This window comes from Octodon degus, unplaced genomic scaffold (genome assembly GCF_000260255.1).
Source record: "Octodon degus isolate 3935 unplaced genomic scaffold, OctDeg1.0 scaffold00004, whole genome shotgun sequence".
Lineage (NCBI taxonomy): Eukaryota > Metazoa > Chordata > Mammalia > Rodentia > Octodontidae > Octodon > Octodon degus.
The window spans coordinates 27,108,583-27,124,145 of NW_004524580.1; the positions used below are offsets into that span (position 1 = coordinate 27,108,583).

General features: G+C 39.4%; 1 protein-coding gene and 1 pseudogene across 3 annotated transcripts in view; one reads left to right on the forward strand and one right to left on the reverse strand.

Annotated features, from left to right (window-relative positions):
- The window catches only part of Apaf1 (apoptotic peptidase activating factor 1), a 108,753-nt gene that overhangs the window by 13,571 nt on the left and 79,619 nt on the right, over nt 1-15,563 (forward strand). For all 3 annotated transcript variants that reach the window (XM_023716643.1, XM_004623815.2, XM_023716646.1), the window contains exons 5-10: nt 6,987-7,170; nt 9,647-9,759; nt 9,881-10,012; nt 12,037-12,275; nt 12,618-12,785; nt 13,584-13,715. In XM_023716643.1, the coding sequence (XP_023572411.1) occupies nt 6,987-7,170; nt 9,647-9,759; nt 9,881-10,012; nt 12,037-12,275; nt 12,618-12,785; nt 13,584-13,715 (968 nt within the window). The remainder of the gene's footprint in view (nt 1-6,986; nt 7,171-9,646; nt 9,760-9,880; nt 10,013-12,036; nt 12,276-12,617; nt 12,786-13,583; nt 13,716-15,563) is intronic.
- Nucleotides 3,422-4,219, reverse strand: LOC105742312 (annotated as a pseudogene).

A 15,563-nucleotide genomic window follows, 5' to 3' on the forward strand; every position in this document is an offset into this window, starting at 1 on the left:
TTGCTTTTATTGTCCTTCATTCCATCACTCCGTAGCACAAACTCTAGGCTCTGTGGTCCTTTTCTTGGGTGAAGACTGATTCCTCTTTGTATTAGAAGATAGAATAGATATTCCTTTTGTTCCCCATTGCTTCCTCCAGACATAACTTGCTTTTTCTTTTCTCGTAAAACTCACCTAAATGAGTTTAAATTCATGATCAGAAACCTTGATAAGTTTACTGGGATTCTGGAGTGAATGGAGCTATTGCATTAGGGTTTGGAGGGTACAGTGAGAAACAGCTTTACTCATTGCTCACATTGGCCTTTCAGAACCCTGTTTTTTTCTTTTCTAGTACCAGAAATTGAACTTATGACCACACACTTGCTAGGCAGGTGTTGTGCTGCTGAGCTCCTTGGCCCTTTTTGTTTGGATCTTGTACAAGTTCAGAGTCTCAGACTGCTTCTCATTATGAGAAGTCTCATTTTAAAAATTATAGTTTAATCCTACTTAATACAGATGTCATTTACATACCAGGTTCTTTGTTCTGCCCAGCCTGTCTTGTTCTTGGGAAGCTTGCAGTGGGGAGTGGTGAAGATGGACCTTCGCATGCTTTCCAGCTCTTTCTTGTAGCAGACAGTGCTGCAGTGCTATCTTTGTGGAGAAAGAGCATGTACAAGTTGAGCACATGCTAGAGATTTGGGACTCTGCTCTGCCTTATTAGATGTGTAACCTTGGACAGGTCATTCCACCTTCCACCTAGTTTCTCTGTCTGCGCAAGTGGGAATGGTAATGTTATCTGCTTGACAGCGTAATATGAAAGTTGAATGAACATAGAGTGCTTAAATAGATTTTTGTACATATGTACAATATTCCTCTTGACTGTTTAAGTTTTTTTTTTTTGGCAGAACCGGGGATTGAACTCAGGCCCTTGCGCTTGCCAGGGAAGCGCTTATTCTACTGAGCCATCTCCCCGGCCCTGTATAAGTTTTTAATATAGTGATTTTGATTTCTTTTGTACTTAACAATTTGTGAATATCAGTAAATAAATTGCCCTTTGCTATAGTTATTTTTCAGTCAGATTTTATTGGTACGTTTTAGGTTTTTTTTTTTTTAAGGATAAATTTTATTTTTAATATCCTGTGTATATTAATAGACATACAATGCAAATTTTTATTTGAAAAATATTTGCCATTCCTTTTATTGATAATATAACTGACATTTATTTTATACATTTTAACTATTTTAAGATTTAATGACAATAGTTAAGCTACAGTACAGACCAGAAATAAAAATATACAAAAAAGTTTTAGAAATACATATATTTCTACCTGCTAGTATTCTTTTTTAAAAAAATCATACAAAGGTATATATTTATTTTTAAAATAAAGATGTTGAAAATGAAATTAGTACATCAAATTTCTACACAACTATGACAAGGCAGTTCTTATGTGAAAGAAAAACTGATGCAGAAGTAACACTTTCAACTTAGTTTTCTGATATCTTAAAGATCACATCAGGGACCAGGGACATAGCTCAGTGGCATAAGCACCTACCTAGCAAGTGCAAGGGCCACAGTTTGAGTCCCAGTACTAAGGATACTTAAAAAAACCCAAAAAAACAGTACCAGGGATTGAACTGCAGACCTTGTGCTTACCAGGCAGGCACTTATGCCGCTGAGCTATATCCCGCACCCCATGATTCCCAGTAGCAAAGAAAACCCAGATCACATCAGTTTTACACATCACTATTTTTAAATAGAGAACTTTAACTGTTCTTTTCCTACTTCTGTCATGCTTACAATAAACCATAAAAGTGCTCAAAACACAGTAAGGGGCTGGTGAGATGGCTCAGTGGTCTAAAGCACCTACTTAGAACAAGCTTAGCAAAGCACAGGGAGCGCGGTTCAATCCCCCAGCACCACATGCCAGCCAGCCCGCCCCCTGGTGGGCCGAGCTGGCCACACACACACACACACACACACACAAATAAATAATTAAAAAAAAAAACACAATAAGTGTAATTTTACATATTAACTGATTTTCTTAATATAAAGGATAGTAATCAAATCACATTTTGTACTTCTCCATAAATGACTTTACATGGAAGAACCAGTTTACAGATAGTGACCTAATAGCTTAGAAACAGCCTTCGGCGGTCATGTCTACATCACTGGTTATACCAGTTTACTTTCAGGTCTCTAGCACATACCAAACCACCCAACAAAACAACTGTGGTGCTGCTCTGTTTTTGAGAAAGAAGATTCTCTGTGATATATACAGTGACTTTTACAATTACATGTAAAATTCTATGAAAAAGAGAAATGTAAAGAACCTAGAGCTTCTTTTAGGTAATAATTAAATTAATATATTCTTTATAATAAGGTATAGTGATATTCTTTCATGTTGTTATAAATGCAAATGGTTTAATTTCCTCTCCACATTAAAAGCACATACAGATCAAACAAACAAAAAAAAAAAACCGCACATGTAAGTCACTCATGGTACCTAGTCATAACATTTGCCCAAAACCTGATACTTCATTTATTTTTATTTATTTATTTATTTATTTATTTATTTTGTGTGTGTGTGTGTGTGTGTGTGTGTGTGTGGCCAGCTCAGCACACCAGGGGGCGCAGCTGGCTGGCATGTGGTGCTGGGGGATCGAACTGTGGTCCCTATGCTTTGCCAAGCTTGTTCCAAGTAGGTGCCTTAGACCACTAGAGCCATCTCTCCAGCCCCCTTCATTTATTAATATAACATTTTAAATACATTTGTTCTACTTAAAAATGAAGGAAATACATTTCTCCTTTTATCCAATCAAGCAGAATTCTAAGAGAAATGATAGAACTTAAAAAATTCTGTTCTCATCATTCTTCTGCAATCTAATCAAGTCTGCATTTTTTTTTTTTTTTTTCGGAAACGGGGAATTGAATTCAGACCCTTGTGCTGACAAAGGAAGCACGTATTCCCCTGAGCAATTTCCATGTTCCCATGCCTGCGTATTTTAACAATAAACAATAATAGATTTTCTACAAAATCATGATTACAGGCTTAGAGTGTAGCTCAGTGGTAGACTGCATGCTTAGCATGTTCAAGGTCATGGATTTGGTCCCCAACACACACAAAGAAAGAAACAAAGAAAGATCATGATTTCAGTGTAATAAAGCCAATGGCCATCTCTTGAACTCACTTGAAGTTACAGACACTGCATTTCCAAATAATACTTTTAACCAGTTTCAAATAATCTCACTCATTAGCTAGCATCAGTTGAAGAATTCTTTTTTTTTTTTTTTTTTTTTTTTTTGAGAACCGGGGATTGAACTCAGGCCCTTGCACTTGCCAGGGAAGCGCTTATTCCACTGAGCCATCTCCCCGGCCCAGTTGAGGAATTCTTTTCAGTGTTCTAAGACACAATGATTGACATCAAAAAGTCAGTTAAGCACTTTTGATTTATGACTTAGAAGGAAAAAAATCAAGTATTAAAAAAGCAGTGGCTCCTGTGCTAGGGTAAATAATCCCCTTCAAGTAATGCTTCTCCGGCATTTAACTTTTCCTTCTGAGAGTTTATAAAGAAAAGGAAACCCCGAACAACATTTTTTTTTTTTTAGTTGAGATGCAAAAATTGCTTCATAAGTTCATATGTTGTAAAAGCCACAGCTTGAGAAGGAATGCAGCGAATATAATTCAGAGACAAGCCCCGGTACAGCCCCTTGCGGATCCCATGGTTCCCGTAGACATACTTCATAGTCTCCCACATGGTAAGGCACTTTTCAAATTCTGGCAGAACAGTTCCTAATTGCATTCTCCAACAAGTTACATCAAATGGGTAGGATATTGTCTGTGCTATTGCTCCAGCAACACCACCACAAAGTAAATTTATGTGAGTTTTCAAAACTAACACATTAGGATTGTCTGATGAAGGTCTGCCAAGAAGGGTAGGGGCATAGGAAAGCCCAACACCCTTTAAGGTACCAAAAGTAAAAAATGAAACACCTGCATATGGAGCCATTCCTAATATAGTTGGCATCAGGCCTCTGTAACATCCAAGGAAACCGCCTTCCTTTGCATAAATGGGTTTGAAGGCATGAATAATTCCTGTGTAGGTGTGCTCCCCTTTCACCTGGAATGCTAGGCGCACCCTGACCACATCAAGAGGGTAGGTACAGATAACTGCCGTCATGCCTGCCAAGGATCCAGCCATTAATCTGTGCACATGACCAGAAATTCCCAGCTTTGTGGTAATCAACTCTGGCCAGGAAGGGGCGCAGCCAGTGGAAGTCTCGCCGGGTGGTGGGCCCTCCGACCCCCGCCGCCTGCGGCATTGCAGGAGGGTGATCGGCCGCTGCCAAGGCCGCTGCCACAGCCACCATGACGAGGCCACGTCGGGAGACTTGGGTGCCAGCTTACAAAGCACGGGCGAGGACCATAACCGGGGTGAGCAGCATCAGGGCCAGCTGCCGAGCGGGCGGGGCCGAATGTCGCGCGCCCGTTTTAGGTTTTCATATTGATCACATTCATCATAGAGAATTTGTACCTGTACATCATAGAACTTGACTCTTTTTGTCCCCATTCCTCTCTCCTTTCAACCCATCCTTCCGTCCCCATTTGCAAAAGCTTTGTTTCCATTTTTTCCTTCTTTTCTTACTGGTGTAGTTTAATACATTCGTATTTGTATCTATATTTTTCTTCTTTTTTTGCATTTATTTATTTTAAAATGTTTTTACAGTTTAATAGTTTTCTTGATGAACATAGTCATGAGAGTTGTTCAGCAGTATTCAAGTTATAGTTTTTCTGATTGATCGGTAGTCTTCAATAAGTGTAAGAAGTCACTGTATGAAACATCTGTCAAACTAGTAAGATTGCACTGATGCATCCATCATTTTCAGGATTGTTGGTTACCTGGGCATACTTACCCCAAATAACCTTGCCTCCTTGTGTCACAAGGCCCAGCTTGCTCACGTACACCTCAATCACTGTTCCTTTAGTAATAACACCCAAAGTTGTGTATAGTAGTGATGAAGGATTCTTTTTCACATTAAGTATTGGCAGGCAAAAGGTGACTTTCAGTTCAGGATGTGTTACATGGATCTTCTTAAAACATAAGCCCATTGGCCTAATGAGTATTCCATATTTAGGTGGTTTTCTTGTAAAGTCATCTCCAACAAAGCAGACTTTAGTAACCATCCTCTTCCATACCTTCTTTTTTCTCTTTCTAGTTTGAATAACTTTTAATACTCCCATTTCTCCTTGGGCACGAACTTTGGGCAGAGGAACTTCCCATTTACCCACCTTTTCTTTTCATTTTTGTTTAATCATGTTGGAAGGTACTTTTGCATGAGACTGTCCTTCTCTGTCCAGCAGGGAGGCAGGTCCTGCTCCTTGTGGAGTCTTTTCATCATTCTTTTGTTTGGTGTTTCTCTTTTCATGCATCTTGGTAGTCTTCTTCATTAGTATTTTCTCTGCATGGCGCTGTTTGTGGTACAGCTTAGCCTTCAGGCCCATCATTTTTTTTGGCCTTCTTCGAATGTTAATGAGCCTCTTGATTTTCCTTCTTTCTCTTTTTCCCATTGTAATCCAAGTGGTACCCATAGCGTTTATGGTGTAACTCAATATATTCATTCCGTGGCATGATGACAGCTGCAGACCCACTGCAGGAGGCCTCAGGTATGCAAAGAAAAGTCCTAACTTTGGGGTGTCCTAGACGCAGGAGCTGCCTCCACACAGCCTTTTTTTTTTTTTTTTTTACTTTTAAGACCATGTAATAGAAATATTTATTGCTCATGTCACTGATCTGCGATCTGATGCTACTGTTCACCACATTTTACACATAGGAACCCTTCTCTTATATATGTGTGTATATATGTTAGCATGTGTATTTTTTTAAGGTATGTGGAGCTGATTAAGTATAGTTGTGAAGGCTTGAGAGCCTTGACTTCTGAAACATACATAAATAAAAATGCTTCAAGATATGCTTCACACATTCACAATAAAGCCATAATCTGAAAGTCACAGCGTGACTGCCCCATGTGTGACTATCACTTCCACTGTTAGTGGCGCAAGCTGCCAGTGGAAGTCATGCATGCGCCACCTCTTCAAGCTGGGGACTGTATGATCAATAAACATGGTAACAGTGATAGTAATTGCAGCTATCATTACAAGCACTTACTAATTAAAAGCATAAAACTGTTTAAAAGTGATCAGTAACACTAACAATTCTGCCTGTTATAATAGTTCACATAGCAATTTCAAATGCTTTATATTATTAATTTCTCACAGGAACTCTGAAAGGTAGAATAGTTTTATTTCAGTATGTCAGATGAGAATGAAATGAAGATTTTTGCTAAAAATTGTGTAGCTTGTAAACTGTAGAGCCAGACTTGGACTTAATTTACTATGCATGTCTATACATGAGAATAATAATGAGCAAGTTATGTGTTTCTGGTTACCAGCGGTTCTTAGCCAAGGTGATTTTGTTTCTAGGGGACATTTGACAGTCTTTGGGGACATTTTTGGCTGTCTCTAGTGGTGAGGGGCATCTTACTGGCGACTAAGGAAGAGGCCAGAAAGTTAGTTACCAGTCTGTAATATATGGTAAGTTCTTCATAGCAGAGAGCTACTCCACCCACAGTATTTGAAGTACTGAGGTTGAGAAGTGATCACCAATGATGTGGAACACAGACTGAAGTTCTGCTTTGTGAGATTTTCCTGATAAACATCAGTTTTACTCCAAACTTCAGTTTGTCTAACTCTTCAGTTTCTCTTAGATTCAAGCTTTAAAACTCTGCAATGACCTCCTATCAAAGTTTATAGACCAAGGGGCCGGGGAGATAGCTCAGTAGAATAAGTACTTGCCTGGCAAGTGCAAGGGCCTGAGTTCAATCCCCGGTTCGGGAAAAAAAAAGTTTATAGATCAAATCTAGAAAAGGGGAACACATGATGAAATGGAAGTTTGGAGTGAAAAGAAACTCCCACCAAAGGCCTTACTCTTAACATTCTTTTCCTTGTTAGGTTGTTTCCCGGGGGGTGTGCATTGGGTGTCGGTTGGAAAACAAGACAAATCTGGACTTCTGATGAAACTGCAGAATCTTTGCACACGTTTGGATCAGGATGAGAGTTTCTCCCAGAGGATTCCTCTTAATATTGAAGAGGCCAAAGACAGACTCCGCATTCTGATGCTGCGCAAGCACCCAAGGTACAGGTGTCAGATTGAGTAGGTGCAGGAGACTTTCCAGTGGACATCCTGCTGTTCTGTAGAGGGGCAAAGAAGAGCTGTTACTTTCCTGCTCCTGCTCTCTCTCGTATTAAAAAAAGTACTAGCTACTGCTTGCCCTGACATTGTCACTTCTTTCCTTTTTTCACTCTGCTCACCACATTGTCTCCTAAGTGCTGTTGTAGGCTCTCAAGATGGATAACTCATGTAGGTGAGGTGACACGTGGTCCTTATTAGAATAGTGCGTACTTCCTACTTTGAGTCCACTGTTTCTGATGCATTAACATAGAACAAGAAAGAGAATAAAAGTTGGTGAAAGACAGCAAGGATTTTTTTTTTTTTTTTTAATGTATGGACTCATAGTGATCCTCCTGTTTTCAGCCTCCTCAGTGCTGGGAGTACAGATGTGCACCACAATGCCTGGTCCTGATCCAGATGTGGCTGGTTCAGTGTGCCCACGGGTGGGGCCAGCATGGCATGTGGTGCTAGGAATTGAACTCTGGTCCCTGCACTTGCTTAAAAAGGCACTTACCCCATGGAGCTATCTCGCTGGCTCAGGAAGGATTTTTTTTGTGTGTCCAGCTCAGTCCATGCTGGGAGTGGGACTGGCACGGCGTGTGTCCGGGATCGAACCATGGTCCCTGTGCTTGTCTAAGCAGGAGCTTTAGACTGCTGAGCTATCTCACCAGCACAAAAGAAGGATTTTTAATGAGCCCATTCTGTGAGGTTGTGTTAGTTTTTAGAGGTATCCATATGACTTCTGTATATTTCAAGAGTTTGGGTTTTCAATACTTGATTAATTTAGTAATTATAATTTTATGTAAGGCTCTATTATCAACTCAGTTTTCATTAGCTAAAGGGAGATACAGCTTAGTTGCTGCTTATTTTAAGAATATAATCATATTTACAACCTGTGAAGCAGCCAAGTAGCTTGCCCTGAGCAGCTAAGCCCACTGAGGCTTTAGGGATCATCTGAGAACGCTGCCCTTAGCAGCTGGGCTCTGGGAGGCTACAGGATGGCAGCCCAAATCCTCAGACACTGGTGAGCATTTCCTCTGTGCCCACTGATGTGCCTCCAGCTGGCTGTCAGACCCTGGCAGGCACCCTGCTCTCTGCCTCTTCTGTCATTCATTCAGAGCCTTGCTCGCCCTGGTCTGGTGCAGCCCTTAGAAACTGACAGGTACTGTGTCCCTGTTGCTGTTCGCTGTGCTTTGCCTGAACAGGACCATCAGAGTGGCTCCACCCCACATGACTCTTTTTTTTTTTTTGTGGTATTGGGGATTGAACTCAGGACCTTGCACTTACTAAGCAAGCGCTTAGTCTACTGAGCTATCTCCCCAGCCCTCCCATGTGACTCTTGAAAGGTGCACTTGGAGCTGGACATGCCAGCTGCAGACCTGCTGGGGAATCTGCCCCACTTAAGAGCACTACCTCCCAGCTGGTGGAGCAGCTTGGTCGCTGAAGTACCCATAATCATTGATCCTGACTGCAGCTAAGAGGCCATGTAGATGCTGAGCAGTTGTGCCCATGTGGAGCCAAAGTCAGCATGGCCCGCAGAGCTGACACTGCAGGACACACTGTGAGGGAACTTTTATTACTAAAGCCACTAGGGGCACTGATCCATCAGATGTACAGACATCAACATAGGGACACAAAAACATAAAAAAACAAGGTAACTGTATCATTTCCTCTGAAATCAGGAACAGGACAAGGATGTGTGCTTCCACCCTGATGCAGTAGCCTACTGGAAGTCTTTTTTTTTTTAAATATTTATTTATTTATTTTGTGTCTGTGTGTGGCCAGCTCAGCCCACCAGGGGGCGGGGCTGGCTGGCATGTGGTGCTGGGGGATTGAACCGCGGTCCCTGTGCTTTGCTTAGCTTAGCTTGTTCTAAGTAGGTGCTTTAGACCACTGAGCCATCTCACCAGCCCCCTGGAAGAATGAATTTCTGACACTTGTATAATGTACTCTCTTCTTTTTTTGTGTGACAGTTAATTTTTTTTTGGAACTGATGACAGTTAATTTTAATTTTAATTTACTGATGACAGTAATTTTGTTTTTCTTACCAGGGATCAAACTTAGCACCTTTCACTTGCTAGGCAGGTGCTTAGGCCACTGAGCTATCTCTCCAGCCTTTATTATGTTCTGATTTGGGGTGTGAAGAAGGAAAGTCTAGTTGATTTTCTTGAATCAGCATTTGGAAAGGGAATATAGCAATGGATAGAGGGAGAATCATAGCTAGAAGTTTGTTCTTTTATTTGATAGATTCAAAAAAATACTGGTAGCCAGGGATATAGCTCAGCAGATTAAACGCCTGCCTGACGAGTGCACAGTCCTGACTTTAACCCCTAGTACAGAAAAAAAAAAAAAAAAGTCTATTAAAAAATACTGGTAGGTTTATTTTTAAAGGAAACTAAAAATAACTGTGAGTAGTGATTCTTTATGCTTATTTTTAAAGGTCTCTGTTGATTTTGGATGATATTTGGGATCCTTGGGTGTTAAAAGCTTTTGACAATCAGTGTCAGATTCTTCTTACAACCAGAGATAAGAGTGTTACGGATTCAGTAATGGGTAAGGATGATTAATTTATATTTTAGTTCCTTTATCTAGAAAGGTATTAATTATTTTATTCAAGGGCATCTGAATAAGTGGCATACCAAATTATTTCCTATGGTTTGTGATTTTATTGCAGGTCCTAAATATGTAGTCCCTGTGGAGAGTGGCCTTGGAAAAGAAAAAGGACTTGAAATTTTATCACTTTTTGTTAATAAGAAGAAAGCAGATTTGCCAGAAGAAGCTCACAGTATTATAAAAGAATGCAAAGGTATAGTTGTTTATTTTACATATGAAGGAGGCCAGCCTGGGTACCCTAGGGAGACCTTGTTTCAAAATTAAAAAAGAAGGGCTGGGCATGTGGTTTAGTCTGAAGACCCTGGGTACAGTCCCCAGAACCTCTGGGGCCCCAGAAAAGATCTCCATGCCCCCAGCCATTCAGAATATCTCTGACCTTTGGGGTTTCTGAGGGAGGCAGCCCTGCATAGGCTGAGTGAAGCACAGGCCACTGGGGTAAAGGTGATTGTACAGAGTGTGGTCTGAGGCTGCTAATGGCATGGACAAACCCAGCCCCGTGTGCTGTATGCTTTGACCTCTCCGCAGCATTCTTCCTTCGGTGGCTGTGGGGGATGCACTTTCTGTAATGGAGTTCCTGTGACTTACCCCCAGACAAAGTAAGCCAGTTTCTTTTATGGCCAGCATGAAGATGAAGGGTGGTGGTGGTGTGAATTAGTGTTTCTGTGATTCAGCTTGGGGAAGGGAAGTTTATTTCTGTGGTCCGACTTGAGAGAGTTATGAGCCAGGAAGCTTTAGTGGAAACCGAAGTACTGGCATCATAACATCACCATTGTTCATGGGATCCGTTCATTTAAGAAGTTATTCCTGACTTTTTTTTTTTTTTGGTAACAAGTAGTTTTAATTGCTTTTTTAAAAAGGAAAATAAAAAAATATTGAATTTGATTTCAAATACTCTATTGACGCTTTTAGCTTTTTGTTTTATACACACACACACATACACACACACTTACATATTTTTTTGTGTTGTTGTTGTCATTGTTGTTTGCTTGTTTTGTTTTTTCTTTTTTTTTTTTTTTTGGTACCAGGAATTGAAATCAGGAACTTGCTTTGCCACTGAGCTATATCATACCTGGCTCTTTTGTTATATTTTTGCAAACATTTATTCAGAGTTTTTGTATTTACTTTAGTTTACCTATATGGCTTTTTTTTTTTTTTTTAAATGATACTGATACTAGGGAACATTAATTACATCCCCAATCCTTTGTATTATTTTATTTTGAAACAAGATTTTGCTAGGTTGTAGAGGTTGGCCTCAAACTTGTGATCCTTCTGCTTCAGCCTTCCGAGTAGCTGAAATTACTGGTGTGTACCACTGTAATGGGCTTCACTTGCATTATTTTTTCATATACCAAAATTTAAAATTTTATGTAGTCCAATAAAAATTTGAATTTTAATAATTCACATAGTTTTGATTCTTATTTTTTTGTATATCTTATTTTTCCATATTGTTAAATATTTTTTGAAAAAATGTATCAGTATTGTGAAATACCTTTATTTACTCAACCATTTTCTACTATTGAACATTGTTTATGATTTTTCACTATTGTAAATAATTTTGTGATGAATAGCCTTAAATGGTATCTTCCTTAGTTTTAGCAATTTCATTATAATAAATAATTAAAAGTAGATCCAGCTGACTCAGGGACCAGGGTTCCAGCCCCAGCGTGCCGTGCCGGCCCCGCCAGCTGGGCATACTGAGATGGCGCTTGAGCTTGGGCGTGGTGGCCACCCCTGTATGCCACTGCTTGGGAGGCTGAAAACAGGAGAATCACTATGAGTTCCATCTATGTAGTGAGACCCTGTAGACTCTACTAAATACAAAAAAAAAGTAGATACAGCAGTTAGAAATAACTTAAGATTTTCATTAATGGGCAATGGAAATTGTTTTTACAAACTAAGTTGGTTGGTTGTTGTGGGTGTACACCTTGTAATCTCAGCACTCAGGAGAAGTACGTAGGAGGATTGTTGCACGTTGGAGGTCAGCCGGGGCTACAGAGTGAGCTCAAGGCTAGCCTAAACTATGAAGCAAGACCTTGTCTCAAAACAAAACAAACCAACAACAACAAAAAACCCACCAAACAAACAAAAACCCAAAAACAAACAAAACAAGCAACCCCCCCAAAAAAAACCCCAAAATCTTAAATTACTTGATTTCTTAACCTAGTGGAGATTTTTCAGCTAAGATAGTATTAACACAGTTGCTTATTTATTTTTTAGGCTCTCCTCTTGTAGTGTCCTTAATCGGTGCATTGCTCCGTGATTTTCCCAACCGCTGGGAGTACTACCTCAGGCAGCTTCAGAATAAGCAGTTTAAGAGAATTAGGAAGTCTTCGTCTTATGATTACGAGGCTCTAGATGAAGCCATGTCTATAAGTGTTGAAATGCTTAGAGAAGACATCAAAGACTATTACACGGACCTCTCCATCCTGCAGAAGGATGTCAAGGTGCCTACAAAGGTAACAGATGGTCCAGCAGGACTCGATCTTGAACACAGTGCTGAGGGCATTGTTGGGGAGGATAATGCAAGCATAAAGTTGGGGCCCTGCGGGAGTGATGGAGAATGGTGGGAACATCAGCTCCTTTGCAGGTGGGCTCACCAACTCGTGGTGAGCTCATGGTTCTGAGGAAATTGGAAAAGCATCCAATTTTTCTAGAGTGAGAAATAGTTGGGCTTCCTGTGCAGTGGAGACATTCTTATTTGGGGCCGTGTGTATGTGAGAGAGAGAGAGATAGTGCCCTGACTGTAGTGCTTTTTCATTTAATTCTGTGGCACATTAAATGCTTGAAATGATTCCTAGGTGTTATGTATTCTGTGGGACATGGAAACTGAAGAAGTTGAAGACATACTGCAAGAGTTCGTTAATAAGTCTCTATTATTCTGTGACCGGAACGGAAAGTCATTTTGTTATTATTTACATGATCTTCAAGTAGATTTTCTTACAGAGAAGAATCGCAGCCAACTTCAGGTACCTGCATCTCTGTAATTTAAAAATTGTTTTATAGTTTTAGACTTTCTAAGTGACGAAAACCAGTCAGTTTTTATGCATAAACATGTCATCTAGCTCCCCCTAATGTTACCATCTTATAACAGGATTTAATTAAGTAGGCCAACTTTTACCAGTAATACACTACTGACAACTAAATTTTTCCACCTTGCCCACTGATGATCTTAAATGGTCCAGATTCAATTCAGGTCTCATGTTGCATATCATCAACTCATTTCTCCAGTTGCCATTTGCCTTAATTTCCTCAAATCTATGGAAATTCCTTATTTTTTGTCTTTCATGGTGGTATTGCTATTGAACAATATCAGACAGTTATTTTGTAGTGTCCCCTGATTTGATTTTGTCAGTTATTTTTTCCTGATTAGATTAAGGTTATGCATGTTTGGCAAAAATTATTACAGAAATGATCCCATATCTTGAATGTGTCAAATTAGGGCATACTTGATATTAATGTGTCTTTTTTTTTTGCGGAACTGGGGATTGAACTCAGGCCGTTGTGCTTGTCAGGGAAGCGCTTATTCCACTGAGCCATCTCCCTGGCCCCTGATATTAATGTGTCTTATGGATAATGTACATGTTGCTTATTTCCTTAGAGTGGAATCTACCTTTTCTCCATTCTAAATGTACTATTTTTTCCTGTTGTAATTATTAAGTATCTTTGGAAGGTTGCATTTTTAATAGCTTTGGAAGCTGGAATTACTGTGATGTATATGTTGTAGAACTACCTGTATCCTCTGAAATGGTCAGTTTTGGTTTTAGGATCTACATAAGAAGATGATCACTCAGTTCCAGAGGTACCACCAGCCTCATACCCTATCCCCGGATCAGGAAGACTGCATGTATTGGTACAACTTTCTGGCCTATCACATGGCCAGTGCGAACATGCACAAAGTAAGTTGGCACATTTAAAATATTCTTTTATCTTTCCCTTTTCCATATATTTGGAAAACATTTAAATATGTTGCTTTCTATTGAAGGTGTAGCTTTTACATAAATTGTACCCTTTTTTAAAATTTTGCTTTCATGTTGTGTTCATAAACATGTTTTGTTCTATGATCAGACATTTCTTTTATTAGTAAAAATAGGGTTATATCTTATGTTTTATTTAGTCTGTAGTGATTTAAAAAGATCTCTTAGTGGGCCAGCCTCATAACTCAGTGGGCTAAAGTGCCTGCTTAAGCAGAGCATAGTGTCCGGGGTTCAATCCCCGGCATGCCATGCCAGCCTTGCTCCCGGGGCGCACTGAGACAACGATTGAGACTGAGTGTGGTGGCAAGCACCTGTAATCCCAGCACTTGGGAGGCTGTACACAGGAGAATCTCTACAAGTCTGATCTACGTAGTGAGACCCTGAACACCCTGTAGAACCTGCGTTAAGTACAGAAAAACTCTGTTAGTGATTGTAATAACCATGTAAAAATGGAGTCTCTTTTTATTAGTAGCTTTCCTTTATGAGGAATATGGATTTGTTTTTAAGCTTTAAAAGAAATGGAAGGGGGAAACATGTTCATTGAATTGTTACTGTGTGCTTGTTACTGACTAGCATTGTTCTTCATTATGAAAATATGGCACAGCACAAAGTCTCTGCTGTCGTCAAGCTCATATTCCTGGGGAAGACAGTATACAAATTTGTGGTATGTCAGTGGATTGTTATATGTTCAAGACAATGCATGGAAGAAAAAGAAAGTGATAATGTGGGTGGAATCATCACAAATTCTGATAGATTTGATGTGCATTATGATGGGGAAGAACCGGAGTAGAAAGAGTGGAGCTGCCATCACGTGACATGGGCGGCCTGAGAAAACAGGTCTCCTCCCCCACCTTGCTGGGAAGGAAAGCGCAGGAACTCCTCCTGAGTGTATTAAGTCTGATACACTCACTAAGACATCTCCTTGGAAATATTGAGTAGTTATGTAAATATGTAACTCCTATTCATGGACAAAAGATAAGAATTAGGAATCAGAACATAGATGACATTTGAGTTCATGACTACTTGCTACTCAAAATTTTAATGTTTTTGAGAACTATATATATTTTCAGTAATTTTTCTATGTTTAAAAAAGTTCTATCTCAGTGTGTTGTGGTAGCCTGCTTTTCACCTAGCAAAATGTATTTATGTTTAATAATCTACCTCTGATAGCATTTCAGTAAATGTCTGTGAATCAGACTGTCATTACAGGGCATTTAGGCTGTTTCTAGTTTTGGGGCATTATGACATTGTAATGAGTACTCTGGGTCATCTTTATACTTCTACTGTTTCCTTGGAAGATTCTTAGAAGTGGAAGCATTGAATCAATGCAGAGTTTTGAAGCTATTGCTATATATGATAAATGTGGCAGGATTCAGTTTCTTAGAACTTTTTTAATTTTAAATGATTATAATTAGCAAAATATAGAAAAACATTTACAAAGAAGAAAGTGAAGATCATACTCATTGCTAATGATTTTATTAAGTTTTCTATGTCATTTTCCTTAAACTTTAAAACCAAGTGGTATTACAGAAATCATTACTTTAAAATTTTTTTTATTAGTATATATTTACATAATGGTCACACTCACCATAGGGAATTTGTACCTGCACGTGATATAACTTAATTCTTTTTTTTTCATTTTGTTCTCCTTCCTTCTTTTTTTTTTTTTTTTTTTTTTTTTTTTTTTTTTTTTTTTTTTTTTGGCGGAACTGGGGATTGAACTCAGACCCTTGTGCTTGCCAGGAAAGTGCTTATTCTACTGAGCCATCT